Below are 19,093 nucleotides of genomic sequence, written 5' to 3' on the forward strand. Positions count from 1 at the left end.
CTTGTACTTTAGTCTATATTGATTTTCGATTCATTGTTATTTTGTATATTTTTTTATAAATCCCTTTTAGAGATCTGAGTGTCCTACTCCAGGCACAAGCAGCTCGAAAGAGGAAGAGTTCTTTAATGATACTTTCACCAACAGAGTGCCCCCTCTCTGAGCAAGTATGGAATATCTCCAGGCCACCATCAACGTCACTGCGACATCTCAATGGGCAGAGATATTTATGTACGTATAGATATGTATTGCAGTATGTCTTCAATCATGTCCATTAAATCAATTGTACATATGAATATGTCTCACTGTCTATTGCTTTGACTATATATTTTAATACAAATGCAAAATTGCCCAGTCAATGCATGCATACCTCATGCAGCAGGCTAACGTCTTGAGTGCATTACAGATACAACAAATACAGTCAAGAAAAACCCAATTTTAAGTAACAAATGCCGTCACAGCTTCTTGCTGTTCACGACAATAAATGCAAAAGAAAACATATGTCTGACAGTGAGGAAGAGTGCACACACATAGCCAATATGTCAGTGTGTGACTAACTTTTTCTATAATTAAATAAACAATTCCTTATTACATGCTTATTCTTATAATAAGTTGGAGATTCAAGGCAAGGGCCTGGACGTGGAGTTGGTGTCACTTTTTCATGATGGAAATGAATCCAAAAAGGTTATTATGATTCTTACCTCTTATACTTGTTATTCATACATTTTCATGTGTTACTCATCTAAAACATCATCTAAAACAATATTGTAGAAGGACAGTTCTGCATGCCCAATTTGAAATATTAAATTCCCAACAGAGTTATTGGAGATCCATGCAAGTTCCTGTGGTGAGAGGTAAGAGTGATATATGCTAGGTGCTGAAATCAGACAATATTTGTCCAAATTTGAATGACAACGTCACTGCCATTGGGTTTGCAGTTTTGGTGATTTACATGTATTCTCTCTTGTCAGAGCGGAGTCAAATCCATCTACAAATGAAACATGCAAAAGGTAAAAAGTGGTCAGATTGGAATATCTATAGTTTTAGTATTATCATGGTATTTTTCAGCCTTGATGACCTATTGCAAATTCCCTTTGAACGAGTGGAGCAGTCTCAGACTATTACAATCTGTGTTACTCGAACAAAAGTCCTCTACCGGGGCTCTTTAAAATGGGCATGACAAAAACAAACAACCCCTTAAAGCACCCTCCGTGTATCATATGTTGGAGAGCCAGGGATTGACACGGGAGCTATCAGAAAGGAATTCCTGGCAGGTGGCAAATTTTTTTGTATTAATCAATTTATAGTGTCATTATTTTGCATGTTCAATAAACAATAGGTAATGTCATCTTGCTTCGTTACAGATTTGATGTCATGGTCGACCAGAGGCATGGTCGTTCAAAGGTAAACGGGTGTCATAAAACCGGAAAAAAAGGACAATATACTAAGGTAAATAAGCTTGATATGTGGCTAAACTCGTGTCTTAACAGTGTCTCAAAAGACCTAATCGAGAGACATCTTTAAGGTTGATTTGAGGGTTGTTCAGTCACCATACCAATAATGTTGTCAGAGTACATGAGTGAAATATACTGTTCACATATGTAACTATATCTAAAGAAATGAACAGGCTCTGTTTTTTTTTAAATTATCTTTTCCCCTTCAGAACCATTGTTTTAGGCTCACTGGTGCGCCTCCTACCAATACTTGACCAACTTCGAAAGGGTTTGCAGCTCTATCAGCTTCCTCAACTTTTGAGGAACAACATGGGCAATGTCAAACACTCTTTGTACAGGGACAGGATAACAAGGTAAAAAAAAAAACAAGAACGACAAACGACAATAAAGTCGAAAAGATGTTGTTGTATATGAAAATAACTTTCAAATATCCCAACTTCAGTTTCAATATTATTTGTGTTGTCTTGTCAGAAAGATGCAAGACATGCACAGCAAAAATATGCATTTTTATTGAAGTGAATCAGATTAATCTTAATATTTCTCGGACGATCTTAGAATAATAATAACTACTACTAAGTATTAACTATAGACTAAAAACTTGTAGGATACATTGAATTGTGGCTCAGTTATATTTTGGGTGCTGCATTTACTCTCCAAAGAAGAGTGACTTGCTTTTTAATCAGCCGGATGCAAACTACGTCATAGACCACTGCAGACCCGACTGGAGCTTGAAGGGCTCCGAACACTATTGCCTTGAGCAAGGTGTCCTGAATTACTTTCAGGATTTTCTTTAGGAGCTGGAAGATGATGGTAAGCGGCCTCAAACTTTTGAATTATTTACGCTGTAATAGTTATGTACAGATTTTCATGATAGCTCTTCCTTTTTAACAGGAAGAACTGGCCCAGACTGTGAAAGTGTGGCCACAACTGAGTAGGAGAGATGCAGAACGAAAAAATCACAGTGTTAGTGGTTGTTTTCAGTGTGCAGTGGCAGGCACACAAGCCTGTACTGCCAAGTGAACGGGACATTTTCTATATCACCATTTTGTTTAATCACGATTGCCAACAAGATCCTCATGATATTTGTTTTCAAGTGGTCAGTGCATGCACAAAAACCGTAATGTTTCCAGTGGCCCACATGAAATCGTGCAATGATTTAAAAAACAATTTCAAACTTGCACTTCAATTTGGCAATGACTTTGGGAGAGCATAGGTCATTTGTTTTGGACCATCTGAGTTGTTAGTGTTCAATAACATTTTGCAAGTTAGTCATGTTTGAATAAACATTTGCCAAAGCATTGTTTTTGGTTTTCAGTGCTGGGTGTGGATTGCCTATTCTGCATCCACATTTTCAAAACACACAAGGTCACCATACACACATACTGTATTATAAAATAACAGTAAAACAAGAGTTTAGCTAAATTTTAAAGAAAAATACAAAACATGGTTGTTATATAACAAGAATTACAGTGAATAAGCCAGTTAAAAAGGTCGGTTTTAAAAATGGTCTTAATGCGAATATCCTGTGGAACTTCCAGAGGTGAGGGGCTTATTGGCTGAAGCCTCTGGATCCCATGATGGTCACATAAGAAGGTAAGCTGGTGAGATTGATGGAGGAGGATCTGAGTGTCTGGCTGTGGCATGGTTGTTTTCAAAGTAAAGAAGATCTTGTAGCTGATTCAGTAGGTGATGGGGAGCTAGTGAAGTTGTTGAAGGACAGGTGCTATGACTAGTAGCCAGGGAGCATCACAGCCAGGGACACTTTAATCTGTGCTACATTTTGTCGCTTCTTCCTGCCCACTGTGGTCAAGTACTTTAATTAAAAAATATTGAATTTAGTTATTTTCTCCACTTTTTCTGTACTTTGTAGTGTGTACATTTTTTTTTAAATAAATTATATTCCTAGTAATTGTCTTCTCATAAATGTTCAATGTTGTTGATATATTTAGAATTTTCCATTATTATGTTAATGTTATTTTAATTTATTTATAAGTATTATTGGATTGTTATGATTGATAATATGTAATTTTGGAACTTTTTAAAAGTGTAAGTGCACTATTCATTCAGTATTGTGAATAATGGACTTGAAAAGACATTTAGAGAATTAAATAGAAGAATTGTTTCACTGCATAAACCAGGTAAGTTATCTGGAACAGCCACTGCATCTGTTCTGTCCAAAACGGTGTCCCCAAGTTTTTTAAAATACGTAAGGATCTAATGTAGATGATCTGTTGATCGAATCTGACTTGGTGACTTCACTCAGTTGTACAATTTGTGTCGATAGCGAGGAGCAAAAAAAGTCAAGAGGGCGAGTCACCACTGCATGCTGGTTGATCATTTCTAGTCGCCACAACATCATGTTTTACGCTCCATGATAGCTTTTTGTGCTCGCTGTGTTTCTGATAGATTGATTTTTCTTTTTCTCGTTTGAATACATTTGACAAATTATAACAGCACAGTCTTTGTATCTGGAATTTCACTTTTTTATTCAAGATATCATTAAATTCTAGTTTAATTTTCCTAATCTTACAGAGAAGAGTATCGGTTGGGTTGTCTAAATAATCTGCCTCAAGTTCTTTTAGTTTTTCTATAAATCTTTTTGTCGTTGGTCCTCAGTCTTCTTCTTATACGAAGACAAGGAGATTGTTTTTCCACATAGTACTACTTTAGCTGTTTCCCAGAGAAGGGAAGCAGAGGTGTTTGGTGTGTCTTTAGTTTCTAGAAAAAAGGACAATTCTTTCATAAAATAATTCAAAATCGTATCTTTCAGTAGAGATGTGGTAAACCTACATCGAGTGGAAGACTCCAGTTGAGGTTTAATATTTAGACCAAGTGTGACTGGTGCATGGTTGCTTACTATTATGGGATGGATTCTTGTTTCTGATATGATTTATTGTAGAGATTTTCTTGTTTAGAAGTAATAAATTCAACACGAAGTGTGATGTACCTGTGAGAAGAACGTGAATCATCTCTTATCTTGATGTTTCAGTCTCCAGCTATCAGCCAGTCCAAACTCCTCCATGTACTGTTTTAGAACTGCCGGTGATAGCGAAGGTCTGGTATTTTTGATTGAACTGGATCTGTCCTGGACTGGATCAAGCACAGTGTTAAAATCCTCCTATAATCAGATCAGAACTGGGTAAGTCAATTAGATTTTAGAATAATGTGTGGAAGAAATCTGGGTCCTCCTTGTTTGGCCCATACACACTAACTTTGGTCATATTTTGTTTGTAATCTAGCGATATATTGATTATTACATATCTACCTTCTAGGTCTGAGATTTTTTTTAAAGCTTTGAGTGCAAATTTAATGTGATTATTCATTAAGATCGCAGTCCCTCTTTGTCTGGAATGGAAATTTGCTACAAAGATGTGCAGGAAGTTAGTAACAATACTGCTTTTTTTTTGTTAATCAACCAGGTGAGTTTCTTATAAAAGACAGATGTCCATCATAAAGTTTTTAAGAGTCACTTCTGCTTGAAGATCCAACACAGTGTATTAACTATGTTTAATCAATTGAAAGTCTTTGTGGAGCAATTCAACAAGGGTGATCCAAGATTCCAGTGAGTTAAGGAGGGTAGTAATTGACATTAAGTACTCACTAACCTCTCCGTAATATGGTGGTGGTGAAGAAGTAAAGTATGTTTGGGTTCGGTGAATCCATAAGCTTTGGCGAGTTTGGGGATAGTTGCCGCTTCGCCACTCCCATGTTTCTTTGTCCGTAGTAAAGGTTATCAATGAATTCCTCAGGTTGCTCGCAGGATTTCATAGGTGCTGCTGGATTACTTTTTTGAAATTATATCGCTGAATAGTTTGTTTTCTTTTAGTGACAGGGGGCCGCCATATTTAAGTCACTCACATCGGCGTCTCGCGAGAACGGGAATCACAGCGTCATCTCCTCTAAGGTCGTGTCTCCTCTCAGTGAGCAGTGAAGCAGATGGAGTGTATGAATGCTTCTTCCCAGATGCAACACTAATAGACTCAGAGACTCATTCATTCCTTATGCTAATGTTTGTATCATTTTTCTTTGTTTTTGACCTATGTTCTTTATCTTTAGATTGTGTCATCTTGCACTTTTTTATTGCTCTTTGTTCTTGTCCTTATGAATCTATAGTCTGTGTTGCTTAGTGCTGGAAAAATAATTTCCGGAAGAATACCTCCAGAGGGATCCATAAAGTTTATCTGTCTGTCTGTCTATTAGCCTCCTGCATGCTGGACAGTGCGTTCTCGAGGTCCTTAAACACGCTGTGTTAGGTCGTCTGCTGTAAGTTCTAAGGAGGAGACTCTTTCATCATTGTTGTCCACTTTTAGTCACATCTGGTCGAGCTTGGTGTCCAGGAAGCTAAACAATGTTTTAAAGTTGTTAGCTAGCCCTGCCCGACGCTTCTCTAGTACCGCCATGATGGCTTCCATGCCAACACGTCCTCACACCCAAGGCATCATACCGTCCGACGCCGTGCAATGTCCCCCTGGCGTCACTAGGGTGACGTTACAGGGGGGACAAAAACGTCGGTTTTCGCCTACCCGGGTCACCCAGTAATATACAGAGCACTCCCCGACGTCGGATTCAAACGACTTGTGTTACATTTGACGCGTCGCCCACCCCTTCGTTGCCATGGTAACATGACGTGACGTGTCGCTGTTGTCCTTTGGCTACCGTAATTCTAGAGCTATGAAGCGCACTTGAAATGTTTAATGTCAACACTGCAATTCTAACCCCGATTGTGCTTAACGACCTCAAACCACTTTAAGGAGGTACAGAGTGAATATGAATCGGTAAAAATGCTTAATTTTAATTATTTAAGCTTGGATTGTTCACGTATCGCGGAAGTCAAGAGGCTCTCGCGGATTAATACATGCTTAAAAGGTTCTGTAAAAGTGACTATATTGTATATTTGTAGGTGTTTCAACTCCATAATGTTGACATTGTTTTATGAATGAGTAAAATAAAGTCTGGATGTGCTATTTCGCTTGATCCTTTTTATAATCCGGTGCGCTTTTCTATGAAAATAGAACCTTTCATTGAGATTGTGTTTATGGACATATGTTTTCTTTTTATTTAGCTTTAGTTTATTGAGCGTCTACGTGACGTTTGTCAACAGTAATCGCGATCCTGCAGCGGTGACATCACACACGCTAATAAACTGATTGTGCAGGAATGTAGAGCCGTCACACCACAGGAATAAAATGAGATATTGTGCTTGTTTGTTTAAAAGCGCCATGGAATACAATTGTAGATGTGTGCTTGTATAAAGACCGAGTTAAGTTAAGTTTAAGTTTAGCGTCAGCTAAAAAGTTTTCCAACTGCCGCACACGCAACCTCCGGATGTTGACGTCACACTTGTTGACAAAGATCGATAGCATTTTGTGCTCACGTTTGTGCAGTAACTTGACGGAACCAGGTGCGCGTCACTCGTCTTTTGAGGTAAGATATATTTATTGCTTTAAGACTCAGAAATAATGTTTCATTGCGTGTAATGTAACTTTCTGTGGTGTGTTAACACGAGAGCAAGTTCGCTAAAACTTAGCTTTTTAAATTATAATGCAACTCACACACGTATTTTGTTTTTAAATATATTCAATATTCAAATAAAAAGTTTGCTATATTGGTAGGTCATGGTAGGCGATTTCTTTTATTAATATTCAAGATATTGATTTCATCACTTCCGCATATTAATACAGATAACATATTTATCGTATTTAATTATATAAGTATAAGTTTATTTGAACCCTTTTGGATGAGGGATTTGATCTGTTGTTGTTTTCTTTAAATGAAAGAATATATATAAAATAATAATGAAAAGTATTTTAAATTCCAGCATAAAGAGGTAAACCAGATGGAAACACCATCAAACAATGGATGAAGGAAACATGGAGAGCTTATCTCTGAATGATCAAGTATACTTGCTTGTATTTATTGATTTATTATATTTAAAAGGGAGCACTAGTATGTTTTTGTTTTGTTTTTGCATGGAAGTGACCTGAAAGAACTGCCCAGAACTCCAGACCTCCTCACAAACGTGAAGACAAAATGCTATCGACCTTTGTCAACAAGTGTGATGTCAACATCCGGAGGTTTGGCGGAAGTGGCGTGTGTGGCAGTTTGAAAACTTTTTATCTTTAGCCTTTAGCTGACGCTGAAACTGCAAAACTTAACTCGGTCTTTATACAAGCACACATCTACAATTGTATTCCATGGCGCTTTTAAACAAACAGGACAATATCTCATTTTATTCCTGTGGTGTGACGGCTCTACATTCCTGCACAATCAGTTTATTAGCGTGTGTGACGTCACCTCTGCAGGTTCGCGATTACTGTTGACAAACGTCACATAGTCGCTCAATAAACTAAAGCTAAATAAAAAGAAAACATAAGTCCATAAAAGCAATCTCAATGAAAGGTTCTATTTTCATAGAAAAGCGCACCGGATTATAAAGAGGATCAAGCGAAATAGCACATCGAGACTTTATTTTACTCATTCATAAAACAATGTCAACATTATGGAGTTGAAACACCTAAAAATATACAATATAGTCACTTTTACAGGACCTTTTAAGCATGTATTAATCCGCGAGAGCCTCTTGACTTCCGCGATGCGTGAACAATCCAAGCTTCAAAAAATTAAAATTAAGCATTTTTACCGATTTATATTCACTCTGTACCTCCTTAAAGTGGTTTGAGGTTGAAGACATATTCTAAATTACTTTCATATAGGTGTATCCATTGATGAGTTGAATGTATGTCCTTTGTGTAATCAACTGTTAAACATTGATAATGTCATCTCTCATTCAGATCTTAAACATCCTGTGTTGTGTTTTACGACAGCTCCCTTCCTCACAGCAGGGGTTATGAAGTTTCAGGGCTCAGGGGCTCTGGCCAACTGTGTCTTAACTTTTATGGCCCTTGGTGACATGGCTTAAAGGTGACTGTGAAGATAACATACTGTATGTATTGGGGGAAGAAGAATATAGCCACGGTAAAGAAGGTCGTGATTGTTTAGACAAGGATGTTCCCGACTTTTGAAGTATCAAGACACAGAATTTAGGGCCCTCGAACCTGGTTGGAGATAACAGGTGTGAAGGAGGTCAGGAGATTCTTTGTTTAGATTAGTGATCAGATCAAACAACATCTGTTGTTCATTATGGAGTCAGATTTGGGGAACTTAACTTATGATGGGAGTGTCTTGAGTGTTTTGAGGGCTTTAAAAGACGAGACGATCTAAAGATTAAGTGCCACTCTCTGGGAGGACCTGGGTGAGCCAGGATGACTGTTAGAGACTGGACCAAGCGCTGGAACTGTGGTATTTCTGAACAATTTGAAAAATTTGCATTTCTTTGTTTAACTGTTGTATTTAAGGTCTTGTAAGGCCTACTTTGGTAATCATACTTTGTTATTAATAAATTGACTGTCTTAATTCTAAAATGTCACTCTTCCTTGGATCAAACGAATGCGCAGAACTCATTAGACAGGAAAGAGATTTGAGTTCCTTTAAATTGGTGGACCCTCGACGTGATCCAAGGAGGAAAAGACGATTCCGGTTGAGGTGACGGGGCCTGGATTCCTGGACTCAAAAATTACAAGCTGCGCAGCATAAAACGGTAAGAAGACACCACTTTATTGATTAGAAGTCTTCTTTTGAGTCCAGATCCAAGTTTCGTGGCTGAGATCAAGATAAATTTAAATTTAAATAAGTATAGAGCAAAGTGTGTTTGATTGTTCGGAAATACCAGAGGTTGATTGTTAAATTTTGTTGTTGTTGTTAAATATGTGTAAGGAAAAAGGTCAGATGTGCTGCTTTTGATTTGAAATTTTATAAAGTAAGAAAATAAGGGTCATTTTTGATTTAATGAATCAAGTTTTATGAACCTAAAGGGTGTCAACATAAATAACTTGTTCATTGAATGAGAAATGATCATAAGCTGTTAAAATTGATAAAGTTAAAAAATAAGGGTCGTTTTTGATTTAATGAAGCAAGTTGTACGAACCTGAGGGGGTCGACACAAACAACTTGTTCATTGAATAGGAAATGATCATAAGCTGTTAAAATTAAAAAGTTAAAAAATAAGGGTCATTGTTGATGCAATGAGGCAAGTTGTATGAACCCAACTTGTTCATTGAATTAAACATGATCATAAAATGTTAAGATTAAATCAATAAGGGTTGTGACTACTTTCACGATCATAGAAAAGCAGACACATCTGGAAGAAAAAATAAATAAAAAATAGATAAATAATAAAATAAAAATAAAAATAGAAATGAAACAAATATTTTAATAAAGGCTTAGGCTTAAGACGCCTAATATTGATTGGGAATCAATGCCTTTAAGGTTTGGAACCTGCGTTCTCCTCGGGCTGGGCCCGGAGTATTGAGTTGTATCAATAACTTGAAGAACCGAAAAAGGTTGGAGGCCTTGGGGTCTGATCCGCCCCTAAAGAACCCAAGGAGTTAGACTCCAAGTTCAAACTAGGTTGAGTCTTTATAAAAAAATATATAAAAAAAAGGTTAGGAACCTGCGTTCTCCTCTGGAAGGGGCCGGAGTATTGAGTTGTATCAATATCTAGAAGAACCGAAAGGGTTGGAGGCCCTGGTAATTACAACCAAAAGAACCCAGAGTGGGACTCTGTGTTTGAACTAGGTTTAATTAAAGACGTCATTTTTGTTAGTTTTGTTTTGCGTTGTATTGTGATTATAGCTGGATTTTGTGTTGTCAAGAAATTCATTTTCTATGAAATTGAAATTAATCTGTGGTTTGAAGTGGAATTTTGGGTGCAGCCTGCTGAGCTGAGGAAAAAACCTACGATCTTGTCCTTTTTTAGGTGAATCCCTGGACTAAAACGCAGACAGAGCGTTGATAAAACAAATTCTCTTGAACTAAAACGTATAACATCTTTAATGTTACGTTTTTCTTTTATTTCCATATTCTCTTAAAAAAACGTAGCTTCTGTGAATGTTACGTTCTCCTTTTATATTTCCTTTGATATCAAACTTACAGCGTCTTTGAACGTTGCATTTTTTCTTCTTTTACTTTCCTAATTTACAGCCGCTGTGCTGAGAAACGTCTGTGGACGTTTTCATTTCTTGTAACAAAATGAGTGTGGAAATTGACCGGGAGAAAGAATGGTTTGACTGGGGAATGGTTCCACGTTGTGGTGAATCTGTTGGGATGCAACTTGAAAAAATATTCGAGCAAATGAGAAGTTCTGTCCCAACAGCCAAGGATGCAAAGGAAGTTGAAAAAGAGGGTAAAAAGAATGTGAAAGAATGGCAGAGTACGGGATTATTTTTGGCAAATAATCACAGATATGTTGTGTTGAAAGGATGTGCAGAGAAATGTTTGAAAGGAGAGTGTCTCTGAGAGGAGAAATGAGGGGGAAATTCCCCACAACCCCCGAAATACAGAAACACAGGAGAAACCTGGAACTACATGCAGGATCACGGCAAACATCCACGTCACTCGACCATCTGATCGACGGGAGGAAAGCAGACAACTTTCTAAAGCCAGTGACTTGACATGGAACTATTGACGACCCAAGAGACTTCTGACTCGGTAATATAAACACAAAAATACACTTATTATGAATGGTTTGGAAAACTAGGCCTTAAAATATTGTTATTGAAAATAAAAATTCCTATTAAAAATACCAAATTGATAAGAACTGAATACAATAAATTTCTCTAAAGAAAATAATTAAGATTATAGCGCTAAAAAATCCTATACCAATAAAAAGTAACAATAGGTAAAAAGATAAAAGCTTTTAAATAAATTAAAATAAAACATATAAAAGGAAATACTTAATATTTCCTTTGTTCCTCAACATCAGTGAAAAGACAAGAAACTAACTGTTAAAGATAAAAATGAATTTGATCATATTAAAGTAAAACCAGTTCCATTATTGAACAGGCTCATTGTTGGACAGAGTTCTGTCATGGAGTAACACATGTCTTAACAGGGGGGATGGTAAGGTCAAAAGGACACTGTGTAGCAACAGGCATCCCTCCATACTGTGAATTTTACTTTTTGTAAATCTTAGTTTAAAAGCTTAAAAACACAACCCACATTGTATCATGAGGTTAAATCTAGTTGGTTTTATGGTTGTTCTGTGAATTTATGTTGCTTGACTCTATTTGGTTGGACTATGGAAGTATTTGTCTTGGCTGATAAGAGTAATGGTTACTTGTTTAAATTGTGAGCTAAAGTTAGTCCTTGTTGTAAAGTTTCGACTCTGACTGAGATTGTTCTTTGTGGCTTGTTTGTTTACTCTGAGACTGTGTCAGCTGTTTTAACATCTAGGATTGTTTAAATTAGGTATATTTTTTAGGTTTTCAAGATCATTTTATAATTCAAAGTAAGTTCTGCTCCACTGAGTGTTTTCTTGTCCATGACATGAAATTAGACTGAACCTCTAGAGGGAGGAGCTCTATCTGTGGGATTGTTCACTACTTGTGGTTAGACTCTGAGATCTGTTCCTGCCCTACTAACACACTCCTTCCACTCTGTGACTTTTAACACAATTTTGAGACATAGTGTCCATTTAATTACACTTTTTCAAAAAAGCTTTCTTTTATGGAGATGAAATTTTCTGTCAAACAATCAAAGTACTATGGGTCACAGTGAAACATCAGAAAATGACCATTACTTTGACAAACAATTTTCTGGGGTCGGACAGTCATCACAACAAATGTTTGGTTTAAGAAAAAGGCAAAGTGGCTTCTCTCCCCTCTACTGTTATCACTCTCGCCCTATGAAGCAGCCTGATTCAGGAGAGTATGGAAGGCTGGTTCGCTTATGACGGGTAAGATCCTGACTCAAACCATGGGACAACCTAAGACAGGCACAGTCACGATTACTTGACCTAAGTCCCGTGAGAAGATGTCTCACTGATGGGACCATGCAGGTGATGCTGGTGAGCCGAGGTGGAAGAGAAAGTTTGTCAGAACCCTGTCTGATGATACGACGAAGCCACTCATGGGTCATGTTTTGCGAAACAGGCCAAAACCAATACATTGACTGATCCCATGAGGATGTTTGTAGCTGAAGAAAATCCTCCTTTTCTTGCATGATATTGTTTTCTTGACATTTTCTTGTCCGTTAATTAAAAGCATTGAAAGCTCTGATTTAAAATAGAAAAGGGGAATTCTCTGTAGAGAAGATTTTGAGATTTTTATTTTTTGATTGGGAAGTATAATTCTCTAGTAGAAGAGATTCTGAACAGTCATAACTGTGAGACGGTGTAATGTAGGGAGTTAGGAAATTTAAGTGAAATGGAATTGCATAAAAAGCGGGAAGTAAACTATCCTTTTATCTGCTACTTTTGGAAAGAAAACAGGGATAAAAGGAGAGGAAGAAGATATATGGTTGAAAATGTAGTATCATTGAATTTGGATAATTTTTAGGATAAGTATTGCTACATGATATTCTGATTGTAAATGATTTGATACGCTGACTGGTTTGGAGTGACAGGCTTGACAACAGAACAATCTCAGATCTACTTTGAAGATGAAAGAGGAAACTTGTTAATTTGTGTTTAGGAATGTTGAGACTTTACCAACCAGAAGTGAATGAATAATCGAAGAGATAAAGAAGTTAATGAAGAAGTTGATTCTTAATTCAGTCTGTTGAGGTCTGTAAGTAAAAATAATTTTTAACTTAGATTTGAAAAGTAATGACGAGGCTTGATACATTGTCATTAGCGCTGATGGCAGTGAGATCATGTCCTATGAAGGATTTTATAGAAGTAATAATTGATAATACAATTAAAATGATTGATTTTAAGATTCTTTAGGGAACGGTTTGGTGTGTGTCATAAAGAAAAATATAAATACTTTAAATAACTATAAGGGGTTAGAATATTTTTGGGAACTTTTGATAATTGTTGATTTGAGGGTTACTTTAAAATGGTTAAATTCTAAAACTTAAACTGGAAATCACTTATTATGAATTTGATTTGTGTAAAGTTTAATAAAAAAAAAAAAACGTTATGAGTCGATCAACTGGATAAATGAATTGAAGAAAGAACATAAAAGAAATAACCGCTTTATATTTGATCACATCAGTTTGATCAGATGATACTGAACTTATGCATTTGACTGACTTACAGACATGACATGACGTAGACCAAACACTGTGCATCTGCAGTGCAACAGATTTTGTGTCTATGTGTTTGTGTGTCTGTGTGTCTATGTGTCCATGTGTCTATTTGTCTGTGTGTCTATGTGAGTGCCAGGATGCAAGAAGATGAGATCATGTGTGTTTGCACTGAGAGAAAGAAGCAATGAACACTAACATATACCGGCATGTGATACGTGCATGTGCATGATTCGATTGATCATTGTTTTGATATTTGTCTAACGAAGTGAACAAGATTTATCCTAAAAGGTTCTAGGAATGCTGCACCTCAAGTGAGGTGGGGAAGAGTCCTCATAAATCTCTTCTTTCCTCAATTCTGTGTGTGTGAGAGTGAGAGAGACCCTTCACCAAAAACGTTTATTTTGCAGGATCAGGTTGGAACCTGAAGGCTCCATTTCACATATCAATGATGTTTAGTAACAGTGTTTGTTTCTAATGATGACTTAAATTCTCCAGGAGCAGAAGCAACACACCTGTCAGTAGTTTGGTGGTCTAGAGACACCAGGACCTTGTTGAGTGTGTTGTGTCTCATGATATTGTGATAATGTGTAACTGTCTTGTCCTTTGTGATGAACATTGTGCGCTTGCGAAATAACCTTCAATTTTATAGAGAAATGATTTGCAGCACTGATAGGTTTAAGTGTGGGACCTCCATGACTAAGGTAAGACCAGGAATTCATAACAAGAAAAGATTTTTCGAAATTTAGGAAGGTGGTGATAGCTGCCGCGAGACGATGCCTGGTTGAGTTTGGAGACTGTGCTGGGTGGGACCATGACTAAGAGCTCACCGCCGACATGGCTTTGAGGGTCTGAGAAAGGAGACCTAGTCCAGATGAACGGCGAGTCTAGCGGAAAGGTCGAAGGTGCCACGCTGGAGACAGGACCAGCCGAAGGAGGGTGTAACGTGAGACCAGACCAGACACGTGAGGGTTCTACACGGGAGGCTGAACCGGCTACATCCAAGTCCGGACCGGATTGGAGTTCCAGGTGGACAGAAGATGCGTGCTGTCCCCAACAAGTGGTAGAACGTTACCACCAACTGCGGCCCTACAATCTGTGGCCCTACTTCCTGTGGTCCCTGCATCCTCACTCCTTGAAGTCTCACTGCTTTTCACCAGCAGTGATCCACCCCTGCACCTGATGAAGTCTCGCTGCCAGCGATGACCTTTTCCACCACATCACTACCGCTTGATGGCAATTTTCCTGCTTTTGCCTATTTTTGAAATATGGCTTTCCACAACAACCAGCGGAAACACCCTACAATGCCTACATGAGTGCATTGTCCTGAGTCTTGAGCCCACATGGACTGGGACGCTCAGGGAATTTCCATTTCTTTCTATCAAAGAGGTGCTGAATGGAATCCTGCGCCTCCACCAAGCGATCATGTCCCTCATTGAGTGTTTGTTTTGCTCATGAAATCATCTCAATTCACTTGATGAACTAAGAAGTTTGGAAGCCCACAAACGACATTGGTAGCTCGCTTGAATACTCTTTGAATGATATCCCTTGTAATGCTGCCTTTCTGACACAAACTTGGGAATTAACTATTGAGGTTTTCTTAATTTAAGATTCACACTGGAAGTGATAAAATCTTGGTTGGTTTTGAACAAATAGATAGATAATGTTATTGAGATTTCACTGTAGCAATTGGTATTGTTCAGTGAAAGGAGGGTGTATGATTCATATCAAATTCACAGGTTAAATAGTTTTTGAATGCTTCCAAAAAGTAAGAAACAGACACATAGGGTGTCCTTAAAAATTGAAAGATTGTATGAGATGATGTTTTTGGGAGTAATCTGTGAGCATGAATTTAGTTAGAAGCCACAGTATTTAAAAAATAATAATTTGGAAAAAAGAAATGAGAAAAAATCTAATTGTATAATCTACAAAGTAGGGGATTTGTAAAATTTTTGCATATTATAATTCTCACGTATAAGGCCGTTTATGAAATTGTGTTGAGGTTTTGGGGAAATACATGTAGAAATACATAGACCCTATGATTAAAAACTCCAGAATGAGTTATTAGAATAATTCGCAATGTTTCCCATTAGAAAAACTACTAATACATAGCTTAGAAAGTCTGGCATTTTAAAAATTAGTTGACATTTTACATTTAAAAACATTAGAAGCATTATTTTGAGTTAAGAATTGAGAACTAATGTTAGATATAGTTGGTTTCATTTATGTAAGCGAAATAATGAAAGAGGCTTTGTGACATAGTTTTGTAGAAACTGGTCAGTTTAAAAATAAAATACATTTAAAAAAAATATAAATGAAAAGCTAATAACATTGAAATGTAAAATACCTAAGGATTACAAGGTGAAATGAATGAAATGTGAAATGATTTTGTTTTTATTTTTTTGTTTAGAAAATTGATATTTTGGGTTTATTTCATGGATTACATAGGATAGGAAAATAAGTTTGGGCTTCAGCTCCTTTTTCGATTACAGAGTTTGTTTAAGGGTTTGTGGTGAGAAAATGGTGTGTAGAAGTTATGGAAATAACTGCAAACTGATTGATCATTTACCATGTACCAGATTTTGAGACAAAAGGTTTGTTTTGAACTTCAACATTTTAAAGGTTGACCTCTGGTTTCAGAGGTCAAAGGAGGGATTGAAGACATATTCTAAATTACTTTCATATAGGTGTATCCATTGATGAGTTGAATGTATGTCCTTTGTGTAATCAACTGTTAAACATTGATAATGTCATCTCTCATTCAGATCTTAAACATCCTGTGTTGTGTTTTACGACAGCTCCCTTCCTCACAGCAGGGGTTATGAAGTTTCAGGGCTCAGGGGCTCTGGCCAACTGTGTCTTAACTTTTATGGCCCTTGGTGACATGGCTTAAAGGTGACTGTGAAGATAACATACTGTATGTATTGGGGAAGAAGAATATAGCCACGGTAAAGAAGGTCGTGATTGTTTAGACAAGGATGTTCCCGACTTTTGAAGTATCAAGACACAGAATTTAGGGCCCTCGAACCTGGTTGGAGATAACAGGTGTGAAGGAGGTCAGGAGATTCTTTGTTTAGATTAGTGATCAGATCAAACAACATCTGTTGTTCATTATGGAGTCAGATTTGGGGAACTTAACTTATGATGGGAGTGTCTTGAGTGTTTTGAGGGCTTTAAAAGACGAGACGATCTAAAGATTAAGTGCCACTCTCTGGGAGGACCTGGGTGAGCCAGGATGACTGACAGAGACTGGACCAAGCGCTGGAACTGTGGTATTTCTGAACAATTTGAATAATTTGCATTTCTTTGTTTAACTGTTGTATTTAAGGTCTTGTAAGGCCTACTTTGGTAATCATACTTTGTTATTAATAAATTGACTGTCTTAATTCTAAAATGTCACTCTTCCTTGGATCAAACGAATGCGCAGAACTCATTAGACAGGAAAGAGATTTGAGTTCCTTTAAGGTCGTTAAGCACAATCGGGGTTAGAATCGCAGTGACGCCTTGGGTGTGAGGACGTGTTGTCCATGCTCACGCTAGCATCATCCTTCTTGAATTTGGATGCCTTAGAGCTCATTTTCAAAGTTGAGCTTGTTGGTCAAAGTGAAAGGTGCTTCAATGAATTCCTCAAGCAGGGATTGATTAGGTTGGTTTTCTTGAGAAGTTTACTGGAGCACATGTGTCACACACCTTCTCCATCTCACACCAACGCGGAAGTCCTGCCATCTATCTATTTAATAGACTATATAGTTTTCTTCTAAGACCTGCGACTCAGATGACTTTATTGATATGTGACAGAGATAACCAACACATGTCTGTGCTAATGAAATGCTATTCATGTATGTTCGGTTCTAAAGTCACCGGTCGAGGAACCTGCTCTGTTCATAGGCAATTCCATTCTTCGGAACGTTAAACTAGCGAATCCAGCGAGAGTAGTCTGTATTCCTGGGGCCAGAGCGGGCGACATTGAATCAAATTTGAAGCTGCTGGCTAAAGCTAAACATAAATACAGTAAGATAATTATACATATCGGCAGCAACGACATCGGATTACGTCGTTCGGAGGTCACCAAGGTTAACGTTCAGTTGGTGTGTGCATTCGCACGAACAATGTCGGACTCCGTAGTGTTCTCTGGACCCCTTCCCAATATGGCCAATGATGATATGTTTACTCGCTATTCATCATTTAATCGCTGGTTGTCGGAGTGGTGCCCCGCAAATGGGGTTGGCTTTGTTAACAACTGGAAAATCTTCTGGGGAAAACCTGGTCTGCTTAGGAGAGACTGCATCCATCCCACATTGGAAGGAGCATCTCTCTTGTCTAGCAGTGTTGAGAGTTTTAGTGTAACGTAACAACTCAGAGCACAGATCAGAAGGCAGAACTGCGGTTTTCCACACTCTTCTGCCCTTCTCCCACAACAGCCACCTGCCTTTAACCACATAGAGAGGGTGAATCTGACCCGCTTAATAAAACCAAGAAAAAATGTCAGTAAAAGAGCTGTTAAAGAAAATCTAATTCAAATAAATCTAAATCAAATAAATACTTGCACTACCATTGTAGAGGACAGGAGAATTAAGTGTGGATTGTTGAATATCCGATCCCTGTCCTCAAAAGCTGCACTAATAAATGAACTTATATCAGATAAAACCATTGACTTATTCTGCTTACCCGAAACCTGGCTGTCTATAGATGATTACGTATCCTTAAATGAATCAACACCACCCAGCCACACTAACTTTAACGCCCCTCGACGCTCTGGTCGAGGAGGTCGAGTCGCAGCCATCATCAACTCATGTCTATCAACCTTTACTAGACCACAATGTGATTTCAACTCTTTTGAAAGTATTATACTTAGCATATCTAATACAACCTTGAGATCAGGTCAGTCACTTCTCTTTGTTGGAGTCTATCGTCCCCCTGGACCTTATTCTGAATTTTTGTCTGAGTTCCCGGAGTTCCTGACCAGCCTGGTGCTTAAATCAGATAAAGTGATTATTGTTGTTGACTTTAACATCCATGTTGATATGGTCCACGATAGCTTAGCTAACAGGTTTAACTCTATCCTGGAGTCATTTGGTTTCTCTCAGTACGTACATGAAGCGACTCACTGTTTTAAGCACACATTAGATCTTGTCCTAGCATACAGACTTGAAATTAAAAATGTTATTGTCTCTCCTCAGAATTCAGTTCTTTCTGACCATCAATTAATAACCTTTGATTTTATCTTAAATGACCCAAGTCTACAGAGCAGGAGCACTCTCAAAAGATATCTGTCTGAAAGTGCCGTTACCAAGTTTATGGAAACAATTCCCTCAGTGCTCAGTAAAATGCCTAGCCTCAGTGTGTCAAGAAACTCTACCCATAGTCACTCCGACATTGATAACTTTCTGGGCAGTTTTACAGACTCGTTGCATAATACGCTTGACTTAATTGCACCACTAACTCAAAAGACTGTTAACAGAAGTAGTCTTGCTCCCTGGTATACTCAGGAAACACGTAAATTAAAACAGGATTCTAGACGACTAGAGAAGAAATGGCGTTTATCAAAACATAATGAA

At 37.7% G+C, this 19,093-nt stretch overlaps 1 protein-coding gene across 1 annotated transcript in view; it reads left to right on the plus strand.

The window, feature by feature from the left end:
* The window catches only part of LOC148071395 (uncharacterized), a 30,174-nt gene extending 12,287 nt beyond the window's left edge, over nt 1–17,887 (plus strand). Inside the window, exon 3 of the mRNA XM_087799646.1 lies at nt 17,393–17,887. Within this exon, the coding sequence (XP_087655772.1) occupies nt 17,393–17,887 (495 nt within the window). The remainder of the gene's footprint in view (nt 1–17,392) is intronic.
* The last annotated feature ends 1,206 nt before the right edge of the window (nt 17,888–19,093 follow it).

Source organism: Callionymus lyra, chromosome 9 (assembly GCF_982586985.1).
Source record: "Callionymus lyra chromosome 9, fCalLyr1.hap1.1, whole genome shotgun sequence".
NCBI classification, from domain to species: domain Eukaryota; kingdom Metazoa; phylum Chordata; class Actinopteri; order Syngnathiformes; family Callionymidae; genus Callionymus; species Callionymus lyra.